Raw genomic sequence first — 16095 nt, forward strand, 5'->3', positions numbered from 1 at the left:
AAAGAGAAAAACAAGCTGGGGGTGGAGAGGGACGGTCAGGGAGGAAAATGTGCAACAATGAATGAATGGGAGAATAAATAAATATATATCTATAAATATATCTCCAAAATTTGGAGGGAGATGTAGATCCAAAATTCTGTTTATTGAGATAATCTCCATTCATCTTGATTTTTTTCTTTCTTAACGCTACTTCTGTCTGAAGGAACATCCTTCTGTAAGCCTTGCTTTTCCTCCTGTGGGCTGACAGAGAACAGTGGAGCAGCCAACACACAAAACTCCTGTTTGTGCATGGCTGAAAAGCATGGTGATTTTATAGCATCCTGGACATTTCACATCCGTGAAATAGGATGCACCAGGGGTTTCTTCTTGCGTTTCCTCTTCTCCTCTTCTGGAGACAGATGAAGGAGATCCTTTGCGAGAAGCATGTTGGCATGCGGAGGTCACCACCAGAAAGGCTGCATTCTACTGTCTTTAGGCTTAATAAGCCTTTAGTGTTTTAGCTTCTTGAATTGGCAGCTTAGATCATTGATAGAAAAGTCACATATTTATAGCGTGTGTGTTTGTTGTTGTCATCAGGTCAGATCCAACACTTAGCCACTTTTTGCACGAAAGAGTAAAACACTGCCAAGTTATGTTCCATTTGTGGCTACTTTTGAGCCCATAGTTGTAGTCACTGTCAATCCATCTCAATGAGAGTTTCCCTCTCTTTTTGCCAAACATAACATCCTTTGTCAGGGAATGATCTCTCCATGCAAATTAAATGATGAGGAGGCTAAGTCTCATCCTCCTTGCTTCTAAGGAGCCTTCTGACTACAACTGCTGCAACGTAAACACATCCATTCTCCAAGGAGTCGATGGCATGCTTGAAATTCTTTGCCAACACCACAATTCAAATTCATTAATTCTGCAGTCCTCTGTATTCACTGCCCAACTCTCACATGCATAAGAAGGTGGGAGGGGTGCAGGGGATTATATACCAAAGAAGGAATTTTTCTTTTGCTTTTCAAAGAGAGGGACAAACTGGGGTGGGGGAAGGGCTGGGCAGGGAGAAAAGTGCCACAATGAATGAATGGAAATCCAAAATCTCTGTAAATGTTCATTAAAATTAATAAAATAACATTTTTTAAAAAGAAGCAATTAAAAATACTATTACTCGGGCAAAGGGCATCTTAGTCCTCAAAGTGACAGCTTTGCTTGTTGACATTTTTAAGAGGTTTTACTGTACATCACCCCAATGGCAACATATCCTTCCATTTCTTGGCTGCTGTTTCCATGAGCTATGGATCTAAGTAAAATAAAATTCTTGAAACTTCACTCTGTTTTCTATGTTTATCATGATATTGCTAATTAGTTCATTTGTGAGGACATTTACTTTCTTAATGTTAGGACATAATCTACGTGGAAGATTATGGTCTTTGATCTTCATCAATAAATGTGTCAAGTCTTCTTCACTTTCAGCAAGCAAGATTGTATCCTCCTTGTGTTGATGGGTGGAGAGGAGACTGAAACTGTCGACAGCTTCATCTTGCTTGAATCCACAATTAACACTCTTGGCACCAGAAGTCTGGAAATAAGGGAATGCATTGCACTGGAAAAACCTGCAGTTAGGGACCTCTCCAGATCATTGAGGAATAATGATGACAGTTTGAAGACCAAGGTGTGTGTGCTTCAGGACATAGTCTTTCCGATCACTTGCTATGCATCTGAGAGCTAGACAATGAATAAGGATGACAGAAAAAGAATTGACGCCTTTTAGCTGTGGTGTTGGAGAAGAGCACTGAACATCCCATGGACGGCCAAGAGGACAAACAGATGTCTTAGAGAGGGTGCACCTGGAGTGCTCTTTGGAGGCAAGAATGATGTGGCTTTGCCCCACATACTTTGGACATGTAGCTAGGAGGGGCTATTCCCTGAAAGGATGTGATGCTGGGAAGGGTGGAGGGTCAGCAAAGGAGAGGAAGACCTTCAACTAGGTGGATTGACAGGGTGACTGCCGCAATGGGCTCTTGTGTGTCAGGATGTGTGAGGATGGTGCAGGACAGAACAGGGTTCAGATCTTTTGTTTATAGGGTTACTATGAGTCATACTCAACTTGACATCACCTAACAACAAAAATAGCAACATGATGCTGATTACTGATAAGTCTTTCTCCAATCCTAATGCTACATTCTTCTTCACATAATTTAGCTTCTCAGATTATTTGTTCATCACACAGATTGAGTAAATATGGTGAAGAATACAACTCTAGCACATACCTTTCCAAATTTTTAACCATGCAATGTATTCAGTCACCACAGTATGTTGATGACTTCCATGCAAACTCAGTTTCTGTATGGGGAGACAAGATCTATAGGTATATCAAAGACTGAAATATGGCTTATACGGACAGAGATCTATTCCTTTAACAGATTTAAGAAACAAAGGCTAATGAGTCAGCAATTCCCAGGTAACCCCAAACCTGGCCATCTGCAATGTTCAAATGTCCATCTATATTCCAAGATGGCAGCTCTAGTTCCACGTCCAGTTAGCGAGAAGCGGTAAAGAGGAAAAACAGGAGGCTTAGTCATTCTCTTTATCGCATATTTCTCTTTTTTTAATATTGATTTATTGACAAAGTTCAAGTACATTGGTTTTCACACAGAGCCCTCCCATTTCCTTCACCTTCACCATCAACACCACCCCCGCAATTGCGCAATCCTCTGATTAACACCCCACACACCCACCCCACCTCTCTGCTTCCACCCTCCCTCCCCTTGGATTCTCATACTCATTCCACAATAATGGTTTTACACACTATCTGTCTTTGTGGGACTGAGTTGGTTCACTCCGCGTAATGCTCGCCAAGTTAGATAGTAATTTACAAAATCATTGCTCCTGCGTGCTGCGTAGTATTCCATTGTATGAATGTACCAACTTCTCAATCCATTTTTTTGTGGTTGGACATCCGAGCTGTTCCCACTTTCTTGCAATGGTGAATAATGCCGCTATGAACATTGGTGTACAAGTCTCTGTTGGAGCCTCAGTTATCACACAACATTTCTGGTGTCCCTTCTATCGACCTTTAAATCATTGCAAGGCTCCCCTCTTAGCTGCCAGACAGGCTGGAAAATTACTTGTGTTCAGCTTAAATTTGAGGAGTATGCATCATAATTAATTGTATGGGAATAGATTTTATGTTATGCATATACTCACAAGGAAAGAAAAGGGTGACCAGGTACAGCAACAATGAATAATCTTTGTCATAGCTCTCAGACACATTTTCTAACTTCTCCAGAGACAAATTCAGTGTATTTGAAGTTTGTTTGTTTTTTATTATTATTATTGTGTGAGTGTACCGTCAAATCAGATCTGACTGGTACTGGAGGAGATTGCCCCCCCTTCCCTGGCAGAGCATCTGGTGGATTCGAACCGTGCACCTCTGGGATTGTAGTTGCAGCTTCTTGCCACTAGGCCACCAGAGCTCCCCATGAAGTTTTTATAACAGTGACCTGCTGTCAGATCTTGTATTTGCATTACTGAGAAAGTTTATTCCAGGTACCTTTCCAATATACTCCCTGTTAATTGTTCCTTTGGAAATATTTAATGGTTATCTTTCAAAAATGAAGTTCTCCCCTTAGTCAGCATTCCGGTGGGCATTGTTAAATGTTTTCTTCTCTTTAAGTGTTCAGTAGTACAGACTTAGCTGACACACTCCAGAGCCAGCTAGCTCCAGGAAGCATGAACATCCCATATCATCTTGGGATGTGTGACCAATGCAAATTGTTTAGGCCCTTTTGAAGAATGCTGGTGATTAAATCATTAGTATTGCATTTCCCAAAGAATAGAGTTCTTCAACAAGGCTTAGGCATGAGAAAAATGTGATATGCCTTTTTTTTATGTTTCAGAGTATGATGTCATGAGATGCAATGAGAAAAACAAGAGAACTACTTTGGAGGCTGGGAATAGCACACTGGAAATCGACTGCACTGATGTTTTCAAAGAAACTATTACAAGTATGTATTTGGTTTGGGTTTGGTTTTTTAATCAGTTTTCATGCAGTCATTCACATACACTTTTTTTTTTATCGTTAATCAATATTTGCGAACAGAGTAAGGAAACACTGCACAGTTTAAAACCAGAAAAAGTGTGTGTCAGGGCTGTCTCATTTCTCCACACCTATTGAATCTGTACACTGAGAAAATCATTCAAGAAGCTGAACTCTGAAGAAGAATGTGGCATCAGGATTGGTGGAAGACTCCTCAACAAATTTATGCAAATGTGCTATGCAAATGGCACAACCTTGCTTGCTGAAAGTGAAGAAGACTTGGAAGACTTGCTGCAGAAGATCAAAGACAACAATCTTCAATTTGGAGTATGTCTCAACATCAAGAAAATAAATACTGCTACCAATAGGCAACATCTCTTATAATATTCAGTGAAAACCACTGCACTTAAAACCATATATACTATATTACATGGGAAATTGATGGGACCTACAAGGGTCATTTTTTTACTATGCATTAAGTTTTCTTATAACTATCACACAAGACAACTAGTGTACCACAACCCCAAATTATGAAAAGCATACAAAATTGGTTTTTCTCCTATAATTGCAGATCAAAGTGCTGTAGCACTGATCACTTATCAAACACTTGGGGATGTTCTCAATGGATCCTACTTTAATGACACAAAAGGACTGGAGGAAGTAAAACTGGATTCTTATGTCTTGAGTGGCACCATTGGTTTGAAGAAAAAGATTTACCTGTCCAAACCTGTGGTCCTGGTCTTTAAACATACTCAGGTGAGCAAAATCAAGTTCTGGTTCTATCAAAAATAATAAGGCCACTTGTCATTGAATCAACTCTGAGTATTTCCCTCATGTGTCAAAGTAGAACTGCGTTTTATTGACTGATTTTTAGTGACTAGATCACCAGACCTCTTCTTCCTCAAGTCTGAGTAGACTTGAACCTCCAACCTTTAAGTGAGAAGTTCAGTCTGATTTGTATTCAGCACCAAGGACTTCATCTAGGGTGTCTTAAAGGAATGAAGGTATATTACAAGCATTCTGATATTGAATCCAACTCTGATGGTTTAGAGTTAAAAGAGGTACCAAGGGAGTTGACTCACTCAAAGACAGTGGAAAGTCATCAGCACATTTAATTTTGAAAAGATCACATAGGAACTAGAATTATTGAATATAGTATAAGATATCGAGGGATAGAGGAGAGATTGTCCAATCGAAAGTGGGCATTTTAGTTGCTGTCAATTCAGTTCCTATTCATGGTGACCTTATATATAACAGAGCAAAATTGTCATGTCCCATCCCATCTTCATGATCACTGGTTTGCTTGAGTCCACTGTTGTGGTCACTGTAATCTTACCTACTTCACCGAGTGATTACTTGAGCTTTGCTGTACCTCCATGTTACCAAACATGATGTTCTTTTTTAGTAATTGGTCTTTCATGATGATTTTTCCTAGATAAGTTAAAGTCACAATATTTTGTGATCCACAGGTTTTCACTGGCTAAGGGAAACTCTAGATAGGATGTTGTTGTTATCATGTGCCGTCGAGTCGCTTGCGACTCATAGTGACCCTATGTACAACAGCCCTAAACTCTGCTCTGTCCTGTGCCAATTGCACTGTCTCCGACACACTCATCCCGATTACCCCAATCACTGAATCAATCCGCCTCATAGGGGCCCTTCCCCTTCTGCGCTGTCCCTCCACCCTACCAAGCATGATGGCCTTCTACAAGGACCTGTCCCTCCTTGCAACATGTCCAAAGTATGTCAGACGGAGCCTTAGAATCCTTGCCTCCAAGGAGCACCCCAGTTTGACCCTTTCCAGTATGAATCTGTTTGTTTTCCTAGCAGTCCATGGTACCCTCAATACTCTTCTCCAGCACCACAGCTCAAAGGCATCAATTCTCCTTCTATCCTCCTTAGTCATTGTCCAACTCTCTGATAGCATAATACCCACAAATAAGGGGAAACTCTGGTGGCCTACTTGTAAGAAGCTGTGCTGCAATCCCAGAGGCACGTGGTTCAGACTCACCAGCAACTCTGCTGGAGAAGGATGGGAAATCTCCTCCCACAAATTTACTGTCTCTGAAAATCCACTGGAGGGTCAGCTATGAGTCGGTTCCAGTTTGACAGCACACAACAACAACCCACAAATAGAGGCTCTGATATTGCAGAGACTGTGAGAATGGTACAGGACCAAACAAGGTTTTCTTCCATTATACATGGATGGCAACTAACTAAACATAATTTTAAGAAGTAGGTTGCTATATCTTCCTTCCTAGTGTGTCTTTGTCTGGAAGCTCAACTGAAACCTAGTCAGCACTGGTGGCCCTGTTGGTGTTTGAAATACAGGTGGTATAGCTTCTATCATCATAGAAACACTCAACCCACTACTCTCTGGCATCAGACAGATGTGGTTAATGATGTGGAAATGGCCTTAATGAAATGACTGACTGCTTTTCCCAAGAAGGTCACATCAGGCTTTCTCATTGGTAAAAGCCACTTGAATCCAGCCAGGAAAGAGCCTGAGCTAAGCAGTTCATAAGGGTCAACACTCAGGGGACTGGAATGACCATAAGACGGAGAGAACTAATGAAGACTAATCCTCAGATATAATCTGGATGGTGGTGTGAAATTTTTTCCCAGAAGTGCTCAAAATAGCAAGATTTTTCCAATTCAAATATACCCCATCTGTGATTATTCTATACAGTTCAAATAATAAGTCAGAAATAAAATCACTTCTGTGCTATTCTTTTTTCAGCCTGTTAATGAAAGAGCAAGACATTTCTGTGTCTACTGGGATGAATCAATGGAAGAAGGCAGCTGGTCAAGGGAGGGCTGCTTCCGTGCAGGCAGCAACGATTCTTACACCAAGTGCCAGTGCTTCCATCTGTCCAGCTTCGCTGTTCTCATGGCTCTTACACCGCAGGTACCAAGATCCTCTCCTGGGAACCTCATTGTTTCCAAGAGGTTGTGACGTTATCTGCTCCGTTTCTTAGAAAAACACTCTGAGATAAGAACTCAAGATGCTTGTTTGAAAGGTGGTTCTTGTTGTTGTTATTGTTAAATGCCGTTGAGTGGAGTACAACACACAGTGACCCTATGAACAACAGATCTGAATCCTGTCCGATCCTGTGCCATTCTCAGAATTTCTGACACACTCAAGCCCATTGTAGCTGTCATCGTGTCAGTCCAGCCAATTGTGAGTCTTCCTCTGTTTCACCGACCTTCCACCTTTCCAAGCATGATGTCCCTCTCCAAAGAATAGACTCTCCTAGCAATGTACTCAAAGTATGAGAGATGAAGCTCTATCATCTTTGCCTCCAAGGAACCCTCTGACTGTACTTTTTCCAAGATCTCTTTGAAAGGTGGTTACAGAAAATACAAATAAAGGCCTTTGTAAGTGAAATAGGAAAGGGATAGAGACCGATACAGAGAGTGTTGTCAAGCCAGTCACCATGGCGAGCAGCTGAAGCTTTCCTTTGGGGAACTCTGAAAATCAGTGTAGAACTCACAGCTCAGACTTCTCCCAATAGGAATGAGAATGTTGATACATCCAACACAGAGGTGCATTTGTTGTTGCTGAGAAATGCCACCAAGTCAGTTCTGACTCACAGCAACCCTACTAATAATAGAAGAAAACAATCCCTGGGCCTGCACCATCCTCACAATCGCTGAGTTCATTGCTGCAATCACTATATTAATGCATCTCCTTGAACGTCTTCCTCTTTTTTTTTTTACTTTATACTTCACTAACCTGGTATCTTTCTCCAGGGACTGGCCCTTTCTGGTAACATGTCCAAAGTACATAAGATGAAGCCTCATCATCCTGATTGCACTTCTTTCAAAATTGATCCTTTTTTTCCTTTTGATTGTTCATGGTATGTTCGATTCTTTTTCACCAACATCAAAATTCCAAGACATAAAATCTTCTCTCTTCCTTATTTGTGATCTAACTTCCTTATGTTTAAAAAGCTATTATTGAAAATACCATCTCTTAGGTCAGATACACCTTATGTTTTCAAATGGCACCTTTGCTCTTTAGAACTTGAAGGATTCTGTAGTAGATTTGTCAATGCAGTAAGTTCATTGAATTCTATACTGCTGAGTGTTGACGGAGGATCTAAGTAAAGTAAAATCCTTGGCACGTTCGATCTTTTCTTCATTTATCTTGATGAGCAGTCTTTGATGCAAAATTACTTGCTGAAAGTTATGATCTGAAAGAGTTGATGATAAAGGCCAAAGCCTGTAGCCTTCAGAATGGATTACGCCTCCACATGAAAAAAGCAAAATCTTCACAACTGGATCAATAAAAACCAAAGTGAAAAATGGAGAAAAGTTTGAAGTTGTCAAGTATTTCCTCTTGCTTGGGTCCATGGTCTACACTCATGGAAAATAGTGTATTAGAATGTGCACAAAGTGCCTGTTCAAAGTGCTAAAAGGCAAAGCTGTAACTTTGAAAGCCAAGATGTACCTAGCCAAAGCCATTTTCTTTTTCAAGCACCTCCAATGCAAGTTATGAAGAAGGGCCAGACCTTGTAAAAAGACAGTATGATGGGAAACCTAGAAGGTCAACAAAAGAGAAGACCTTCAATGAGCTGGATTGACAGACACAGTAACTAAACAATGGACTTGAACATGACAGTGATCCCAAAGATGGCACAGCATAGGACAAGGATCTGGTCTGTTGTTCACAGGGACACAGAGCTGTCATTGCTTTGATGGCACCTAGCAGCAACAAATGCTTGTGAAAGTCAGACAACGATTGAGACAGACCAAAGAAAATTTGACATCTTTGATTTGTGGTTGGGCAAGGAATATTGAACACACCAAAAACAAACTTAAACTCATAGCTGTGGACCTACTCAGAGCTGAGCCTCCACTGGGTCTTCAGAGATTGCTCATCTTTCCCCCACGGAACAACTGGTGGATTTGAACTGCCTGCCTTTGGGTTGGCAGTTCAATCCGTTACCCACTAGGCCATGCAGCCAGAGTGCCCTTAAGAGGGAAGATGCCAAAACTTCTCCTCAGGTGTTGTGGTCATGTTATCAGGAGGAACTGCTGCCTGAAGATTGACGTCATGCTTGGAAAAGTAGCAGATCAACAAAAACAGAGAAAGACTGTTGGTGAAATGGGTTCACAAAGTGGCTGCAGCAATGAACGGAAGCCCAGCACAGATTGTGAGGATGCTGCAGGAGTGGAAGTGTTTGGTTCTGTTGTACATGGCCCACCACCACACACAATAAAAACATGGCATTCATTCTGCCTGTCATTTTTTACATTCATTGTCAATGTCGGTTACTGTTGTTGTTGTTGTTGTTTTTGTTGTGTAACATTGAGTTGAAACCAACCCATAGCTGACCCTCCAGCAGGTTTTCAGAGGCAGTTAATCCCACAGGAGGAGATTGTCCATCCTTCTTCATTGGAGCATCTGGTGGATTAGACTTGAGTTCCTTTCGGATTGCAGTGCAGCTGCTCGCCATTAGACTACCAGAGTATTTGAAAATTTAATTTACATATGAGGCTTACAAGATAGTCCTATTGAGCAGCTCTGGGCTAGGGAATTCAGTTTTTCCAACAAGTTTGCATCCTTCATGTTGTATTAGGTGCCACTGATTTCAATGCATAACAATCCCATGGTGCAAAGAATTTCATTACATGAGGGCACCATGGGATTTTCTAACCTGTAATATTTACAAAAGCAAGTCTCCAGGTATTTACCTTTCAGAGACACTTTGTCACCAGAATAGACTTTGTTGTGACAATGGAAAAGCCACGTCAGAAAGGTTCGTTAATTTTGTTGTGAGATCCTTGAGCTACGAACCCCGTCTCACCATCAGGGCCGTAACTGCTAAGGTGAGAAACAGAACAGATTCCTCCCGAAGGATTATTGTTGTGGTTGTTGTGTCAATTGTCAAGTTGGAACCTACCCTTGTCTGACCCTCTGGTGAGTTTTCAGAGACAGTAAATCTCACGGGAGGAGACTTCTCATCTGTCCAGTAGATTTGAACCTCATTCCTTTGGGTTGGCAGCACAACTCCTTACCACTAAGCCACCAGGAATAGCATTAATAAAGTTCAGGACTGTTTTTTCATTACAGCACATGTTTTTTCCTTCTGCTTGAACTTTATTTTCATTACTGGTTAACTTATTTGCAACAAACTTTAGCTTCCTGTTGTTTGAGGTTCAGCTTATGTTGCTGGTAACGTCTCTGTAATGAGGTTAGTATCTTGTTTGTCTCCATATCTCTAGACTCATGTTTAACTTCTCTGTGTTTTTATATTCCTGCAAAGTAGCTGAGCTGATGTAGTAAATAGTTTGATGTGAGGCCATTAAAACCCCCGTCTTAGACTACAATCTCATAACCTGGACAAATGTTAATGTTTGGAAAGGTAAGGGACAATCCCCATGATGATATGAAAAAGACCATTTATCTCCAAAAAAAGCAAATCACTTTCCCAAATAAGAAACCTTTTAACTTCAGGAAGAGATTGCAATGTATTTCAGAGGCATTGTTTGTACTGGATACTATAGAAACTTAAGTTACTTAACAACATGTGAATTGTCCTTCTCAGACGGATAAGCCCTGTAACCTTGAACACAGGGATAACATGTCAAGTATAGTAATAGCAGATTAAGGCATAAAATCTCTGACCATATGGAGAGAGGCAAGACTTGGAGAACTATCTCACTGCCTTCCAGATCTGTAAATCAAGTGCGTGTCTCGTTAGCCTCCATCATACTCAGGAAAGCAATAGACGGTGAAAAGACCCATTGTCTGTCCAGTAACACTCCCATCACGGCTCACAGGTGGACCCAGTGCTGACCATGATCACCCACGTGGGGCTGAGCCTCTCCCTGCTGTGCCTCCTCCTGGCGGCCCTCACCTTCCTGCTGTGCCGGCCCATCCAGAACACCAGCACCTCGCTGCACCTGCAGCTCTCCATCTGCCTCTTCCTGGCCCACCTGCTCTTCCTCGCGGGGATTGAGAAAACTGAGCCGGAGGTAGGACGTTTCAACCAAATCACTCTTCGTCATGACGACACCTAGCTCTCTTGACCTAAGGAAAGATGAGGGAAAGGAGCCATAATCCAAAAGGACAGGGAAACCAGGCTCCCCACTTCAACTCTGTTCTGTTAAACTCTGAACAAGATCCACATGTTCTGAGAGGACAGTTAGCCAAGTGACAGAGTCAGGCTGATGGAGTTAGAGTAGCATTAGCTGCTATAACAAATAATTCCTGCAAAATTCCAGGGCCTTAATGCAATAAAATGTGTGACCATCTAGTTGATTTTGAAATATGGCCATCTCTGTGAGATGGATTGATTCAGTGACTGGGGTAATCGGGATGGGTTTGTCAGAGGCAGTGCGATTGGCACAGGATAGAGCACGGTTTAGGGCTGTTGTGCATAGGGTCACTATGAGTCACAAACGACTCGACGGCACATAACAACAACAACAACAAACTGAAGGATGGTGACCCCATGTATTTTAAGAACATCACTATGCTCTGTAAGGCTCTCAATAGCTATGATTTTACAGAAGAAAGTCCCAAAGTCTTTCTTCTATGGCACCTCTTACTGGATTTGAACCATTGATCTTTCTGTCAGCAGCTGAATGTTTAGTCATTGCAACACTCAGTGACACTCCTTAGCACACAGTAATTAATTTGTCACTTGAATATCAGCAAGGGGTCGACATGTTTGCAGGATGTCTATCCTCCACCTCAGAGTAATGTAAACCTGCCATATTCCATTTAAAGCTCTCAAGGATACCCCAGGGAGCTTTCCACGTGGGCCAAATAGGAGAAAAGCATGTTGGAATTTGATGTTGTTATTGTTTTGTGCCATTGAGTCAACTATGACTCATAGCAACCCTGTGCACAATAGCTCTGACCCCTGCTCTATCCTGAGCCAATCTCACTGTCTCTCACACACCTACCCTCATTATCTCAGGTATTGTGTCAATCCATCTTTGGAAGGGTCTATAATATCCTTCACCAAAGACTGGTCCCTCCTGGCTACATGCCCAAAGTATGTGAGATGAAGTCTCAAAATCCTTGCCTCCAAGGAGCAGCTTGGTTTCACCCTCTCCAGGATAGATGTGTTAGTTCTCTTGGCAGTCCATGGTATATTCAATACTCTTCTCCAGCACCACAACTCAAAGGAATCAATTAATTCTCCTGTCATCCTTGGTCATTGTCCAGCTCTCTGATGCATAGCAAGTAATTTCTAAGACCATGGCCTGGATCAGGTGCACCTTAGTCTCTAGACTGACACCCTGGCTCTTTGGCACTCTAGAGAGGGTCCTGACAGCAGCCTTTCCCAGAGCAATTCATCTTTTGATTTCCCGACTGCTTGTGCCAAGAGTGTTGACTGTGGGACTGGGCAAGCTAACATTGTTAGCAATTTCCATCTCTTTTCCATCTATCATGATGCTACCAATTGGCCCAGTGGTGAGATTCTTTGTTTTCTTGAAGCTGAGCTTCAACCCATATTGCAGACTGCAGTCCTTGGCTCTCTGAAGCAAATGCTTCAGGCCATTTACAGTTTCAGCAAGTAAGGTTGTGTCATCTGCATAACACAGTTGTTGACAAGCGTTCCTCCAATCCTGATGCCACATTCTTCCTCATAAAGGCTAGCCTCTCTAATGATCTGTTCTGTATACAGAGTGAAAAGGTATAGAGACAGGACGCATCATTGACATACTCCTGTTTTGATTTTGAATCATACAGAGTTTCCTTGTTCTGTTCTAAGACTCCCTCCAAAGAGACCGGTCTAAATATAGGTTTCACATAGACTTCCTTTCATAATCTATTGGCTAGAATGAACTCACATGGTCCCACATTACTGCAAAGGAGCATGGGAAATATAGTCTCTGGTTGAGGAGATAATTTTCTAGTAACAACTCTAAATGCTGGAATGGGGGAGGTGTTGTTTTTGTGGTTGTTAGCTGCCATCCAGCCAACCCTCAACTCACAGCAAGACCACACACATCAGAACAAACACTGCCCATCCTGTATCGTCACCTTGGTCAGTTGCAGATCAGATGATGTGATCCATTGGGTGTTCATTGGCTGATTTGGGAGATTTAACTGAGTAGGCTTTCTTCCTAGCCCTTCTCACTCTGGAAGATCTACTAAAACCTGTCCAGGTTCCTTCCTGGTGTTTGCCATGGCCCGAAGTCCCAAGAAACACTTAAAGAAAGTTACAGCGCCTAAGCATCGGATGATCGACAAGCTCACAGGAGTTTTTGCACCTCGTCCATCAGCAGGTCTCCACAAGCTCAGAGAATGTCTTCCTCTTATAAAATTCCTCCGAAACAGGATCAAATAGGCACTGAGTGGAGATGAGGTGAAGAAAATATGCACGCAGCGTTTCATCAGAGTGGACAACAAGAGTCACACAGATATCATATATCCTGCTGGATTCGTGGATGTCATCAGCATTGAGAAGACAAGTGAGCATTTCTGCCTCATCTGTGACACCAAGGGTCGTTTTGCTGTTCATCATATTACACCTGAAGAGACAAAGTACAAGCTGTGCAAAGTGAGGAAGATGTTTGTAGGTGCAAAGGGTATCCCACACTTGGTGACTCACGATGCTAGAACCGTTTGTTACCCAGATCCCCTCATCAAGGTGAATGACACAGTAGTGATCAATTTAAGAACAGGCAAGATAACCAACTTCATCACACTGGACCCTGGCAATGTGTGTATGGTGACTGGTGGAGCAAATCTTGGCCACGTTGTTGTAATCAACCAACAGAGAAAGACATCCTGGTTCTTTTGATGTTGAGCATGTGAAGGATGCCAATGGCCACAGCTTTGCCACCGGTCTCTCCAACATTTTTTGTCCTCAGCAAAAGTAACAAACCTTGCATTTCCCTGTCCAGGGGTAAGAGCATTCGATTTAGCATCGCTGAAGAGAGAGACAAGAGACTGACGGCAAAACAGAGCAGCGGCTCCTGATGCGGTTGCTTTCTTGTGGATAGGAGTGGGGTTTATGGGGCCTGGAGTGCCAGTCGTCCTTTTCACTCTTTGAGAGATTGTAATCTGAGACTTCCTATCCCTCGCACAGGTAATTTATTCCTACCCTTTCCAGGAGCAATTGCTAGAAGCAGTTGCAGCTGCCAGAGAAGATTGCTGTTCAAGGAACCTGTAAATGAAAACCAACTATGCTTCTGAATTAATTAAATGGATTTTAAAAAATGAGCAACAACAACAACAACAAAAAAAAGCACCTGCTCAGCATCAGAGCAACATGCAACCCTCTACTGATAGATGGTGAAGGCTGAGCATGTGATGCATTGTCCAGTAGCCCTGGGCAGAATGTGAGATTCTACCACTGAGCCACCAATGCCCTCTCGGGAAGGAGGCAGGCTTGGTTCTTCTTTTATGGAGAGTTGCTTTGCCACACTGCTGCTGTTCACTTGAATCTTAGCTCTTCATCTTAAAATAATTATTGTCATAGATAGTTTCAGAGTCATACTCTTAACCCCACTTGCTAAATGGCATTGTTGAAGTTGCTTCCCTTTCCTAAACCTCCTCTTTAAACCAGGAACCTAGTCTTAAGGCTCTAGTAAGAGCTGAGGAATACAGAACATAACAGGAATATAGACTATCCTTTTCACGAAGATGGTGCCAAAAGCAAAGAAGAAAAACCCTACCCCTCCCAAAACTGAAGCCAAAGCAAAGGTGTTAAACCCCAAGGAGGCGTCCTGAAGGGTATCTACAGCCATAAAAAAAAAAAAAGAAGATCCACAGGTCGCACACCTTCTGGCTGCCTGAAAAGCTCAAGGCTCCAAAGGCAGCCCGAGTATCCCCAGAAGAATGTCTCCAGGGAAAACAAGCTTGACCACTGTGCCAACATCAAGTTTCTGCTGACCACTGAATCAGCCATGAACAAAGTAGAAGATAACAGCACACTTGTGTTCATTGTGAATGTAAAGGCCAACAAGTACCAGATCAAACAAGTGGTGGAGAAGCTCTATGACATTGATGTGGTCAAGGTCAAAACCTTGATCAAGCCTGATGGAGAAAAGGAGGCCTGTGTTTGACTTACTCCTGACTATGATGTCTTGGATGTTGCTAACAAAATTGGGATCATCTAAACTGAGTCCAGCTGGCTAATTATAAATATGAAGTTTTCTCAAAAAAGAAAAAAAATAGTAATCATATGGAGTGCTCAGTCAGTGAAAATTATTCACTTTTATCTTCATCATGGCCATGATCATCTAATTTCCAGAAATAGAGCTAGGTGCTCTCAAAATATCCTTTTAATCCTAATAGACTTTGGTCCTACAAACAGGACTTTACAAAACATTATTTTCCCCTTGAGAGACACTATACAAATCCAATTGCTGATTCAACATCAACTTATGGCAACCTTATGTGTGTCCAATTAAGCTGTATTTTATTAAAGACTGTGGAACCTTCAAAGTCAAATAAGGTGATGGTAAAGTTGGAAGCAGGAGTGGCATCCAATTCCTAAATAACATGCCTCAGGAAACTCTACAAACTTTGATAAATGTCAATAGTTGTAGAGGGGCTTCAGGCCTTTTGTTCATAGGATTGCTATGAGTCGTGCTCGACTCAAAGGCAATCAACAACAAGAAGAAGTTGAAACAAGATGAAAGTAGCATAAGAAAGAGTAACTTTAAGAGTTCGTGAAATTATAAAGCAAGGAAAAGGCGAGTCTGATTTTTAAAATGTTTAGGAAATGAAATTGACTGAACTTGTGTCTTGAATCAATATGGAAATAGTAAAGTGGAAATAGAAAGAAGACATAAGAGTGACATTGAGGTTTCTACTTCGGGAGACTGAGTCAAAGGATGGTGATGTCATTAATGAAGCTAGAGAATGAGGAACAGGTTTGGGAAAGGAGAAACGGTGAGTTTAAATCTTCTAAGCTGGAAGTGCTTATCAGAAACAAGAGTGGAGAGAGTCAACAGACCATTGGAAATAGAAGTATAGAGCTCAGCAGAACTCAGGATGTGTTGTGGAGTAAACTACGTCCTGTTCAAAATATTGTCATGACAGGAGTCCAGAATGAAGGCAGCTGAGTGGAGGGGACTCGGGAGGAGGGATTGTA

General features: G+C 41.9%; 1 protein-coding gene and 2 pseudogenes across 1 annotated transcript in view; 2 read left to right on the top strand and 1 right to left on the bottom strand.

Annotated features, from left to right (window-relative positions):
- LOC102844273 (EGF-like module-containing mucin-like hormone receptor-like 4-like) overlaps positions 1–16095 on the top strand; it is a 57484-nt gene that overhangs the window by 19798 nt on the left and 21591 nt on the right. The window contains exons 7-10 of the mRNA XM_006896415.1: positions 3885–3992; positions 4596–4780; positions 6765–6932; positions 10814–11008. Of these exons, the coding sequence (XP_006896477.1) occupies positions 3885–3992; positions 4596–4780; positions 6765–6932; positions 10814–11008 (656 nt within the window). The remainder of the gene's footprint in view (positions 1–3884; positions 3993–4595; positions 4781–6764; positions 6933–10813; positions 11009–16095) is intronic.
- Positions 187–425, bottom strand: LOC102845905 (annotated as a pseudogene).
- LOC102866806 lies at positions 13177–13973 on the top strand (annotated as a pseudogene).

Source organism: Elephantulus edwardii, unplaced genomic scaffold, assembly GCF_000299155.1.
Source record: "Elephantulus edwardii isolate Elephantulus edwardi_28Jun2011 unplaced genomic scaffold, EleEdw1.0 scaffold00185, whole genome shotgun sequence".
In the NCBI taxonomy this organism is placed as follows: Eukaryota; Metazoa; Chordata; class Mammalia; order Macroscelidea; family Macroscelididae; genus Elephantulus; species Elephantulus edwardii.